The 2187-nt window shown below is 56.7% G+C and overlaps 1 protein-coding gene across 1 annotated transcript; it reads right to left on the reverse strand.

Annotated features, from left to right (window-relative positions):
- Nucleotides 1-29: 29 nt before the first annotated feature.
- LOC118159211 (kallikrein-14-like) lies at nucleotides 30-2113 on the reverse strand (the record flags this gene model as incomplete). Its single annotated transcript, XM_035313823.1, has 2 exons — nucleotides 1819-2113; nucleotides 30-166 (listed from the first exon to the last, which is right to left on the reverse strand). Coding segments are annotated over exons 1-2 (432 nt in total), but the record flags the coding sequence as incomplete, so codon positions are not given.
- Nucleotides 2114-2187: the final 74 nt, after the last annotated feature.

Raw genomic sequence — 2187 nt, forward strand, 5'->3', positions numbered from 1 at the left:
CCCCCCCCCCCCCCCCCCCCCCCAAATACCTGGCAGGAGTCGATGCGCTGGTTGCGCACCCCGGCGCAGAGCATGTTGGGGGTGACGCGCCCCGGGTAGGCCCTGCGGCAGACGTCGTCGGGGATGATGTCCACGTAGGCGCAGATCAGCTGCCGAGGCATGGTCACTGCGGGGGGGAGGGGGCGTCGGGGAGGTCAGGGGGGGGCGGGGACACCCTCTGGGGGCTTCCGGGCAGCTCTGGGGCCTACTCATAGTTTACTCATAGTTTACTCACAGGCTACTCACAGGCTACTCGCGAGTTACTCGCGGGATATTCAGGCTTACGGCTGTGAGGCAGCTGGCTGATGTCTAGGAAGTTGCTTCTGGGGCTTGCTATGGGTTTGCTACAGGTTTACTAGTGGTTTCTTACAGGTTCAGTGGGGTTTACTAATGGTTTACTAGGGGGGTCGCTCCAGGGCTACTGGGTTTCCTATGGGTTTGCTACAGGCTTAGTACAGGTGCAGTGGGAGTTACTAAAGGTCTCCTAGGGGAGTTGCTCCAGGATTACCAGGTTTGCTAGGGGTTAGCTATGGGTTTACTACAGGTTCAGTGGGGTTTACTGAAGGTCTACTAGGGGAGTCACTTTGGAGTTACTGGGGCTTACTATGTGTTTAAGATGGCTTTGCTAGGGGGTTGCTGCAGGTGCAGTGGGGATTACTAAGGGTCTCGGAGGGGGTTCACTCCAGGTCTTCTGGGTTTACTATGGCTTACTACAGGCTTACTACAGGATTCCTACACATTCACTGCTACTACAAGCTTCCTACAGGTTCACTGCAGGATTACTGTGGGTTCACTATAGGTTTACTAGGGCTTGCTGTGGATTCACTGCAGGATTGGTGTTGGCTATGGGCTTACTATGGGTTCGCTGTAGGCTTGCTACGGGTTCACTATGGGCATACTATAAGATTACTACAGGCTCACTGCAGGATCCCTATGGGCCTACTATAGGTTCAATGCAGGCTTACTCTGGGCTCACTGCAGGATTACTATGGGCTCACTTCAGGCTCACTCTTGGCTTACTCTGGACTTACTACAGGCTCACTGCAGGATCACTATGGGCTTTCTATAGGTTCATTGCAGGATTGCTACGGGCTCACTTCAGGCTCACTCCAGTCTTACTCTGGGCTCACTTCAGGCTCACTGCAGGATTACTATGGGCTCACTTCAGGCTCACTCTAGACTTACTCTGGGCTTACTACAGGCTCACTCCAGGATCACTATGGGCTTCCTATAGGTTCATTGCAGGATTACTCTGGGCTCACTCCAGGCTCCCTGCAGGATTACTCTGGGCTTACTATAGGTTCAGTATAGGCTCACTGCAGGATTACTATGGGCTCACTTCAGGATCACTCTAGGCTTACTCTGGGCTTACTATAGGCTCACTTCAGGATCACTATGGGTTTCCTATAGGTTAACTGCAGTCTTACTCTGGGCTCACTTCAGGCTCACTCCAGTCTTACTCTGGGCTCACTTCAGGCTCACTCTGGACTTACTCTGGGCTTACTACAGGCTCACTCCAGGATCACTGTGGGCTTCCTATAGGTTCATTGCAGGATTACTCCAGGCTCAGTCCAGGCTCACTGCAGGATTACTATGGGCTCACTTCAGGCTCACTCTGGACTTACTCTGGGCTTACTACAGGCTCACTTCAGCATCACTATGGGCTTCCTGTAGGTTAACTGCAGAATTACTACAGGCTCCCTCCAGGCTCCCTCCAGGATTACCACGGGCTCACTCCACGCTCACTCCAGACTTACTCCACACTCCCTCCAGCCTCACCTTGCGGGGTGGTGACCGTGCCCCAGCCCGAGACCAGGCAGGTGGTGCCGGCGGGCGCGCAGGAGCGGGGCAGGGCCAGGGGCTGCACGGCGCGGCTGAGGCGCACGGGGCGGTCGAGTTGTAGTAGCAGGATGTCGTTGTCCAGCGTGGTGGGGTCGAAGGCCGGGTGGCGGAAGGCGCGCAGGACCCCCCGCTCCTGCTCCGTCCCCTCCGCCTTCCCCAGGTCGTTCTCGCCCAGGCGGACCCGCAGGCCCCTGCGGGGTTGGGGACGCGGGGTAGGGGACGTTGGGGACATGGGTAGGGGACGTTGGGGACATGGGTAGGGGACGTTGGGGACAGGAGTAGGGGACGTGGGGACAGGAGTAAGGG

This window comes from Oxyura jamaicensis, unplaced genomic scaffold (assembly GCF_011077185.1).
Source record: "Oxyura jamaicensis isolate SHBP4307 breed ruddy duck unplaced genomic scaffold, BPBGC_Ojam_1.0 oxyUn_random_OJ68767, whole genome shotgun sequence".
In the NCBI taxonomy this organism is placed as follows: domain Eukaryota; kingdom Metazoa; phylum Chordata; class Aves; order Anseriformes; family Anatidae; genus Oxyura; species Oxyura jamaicensis.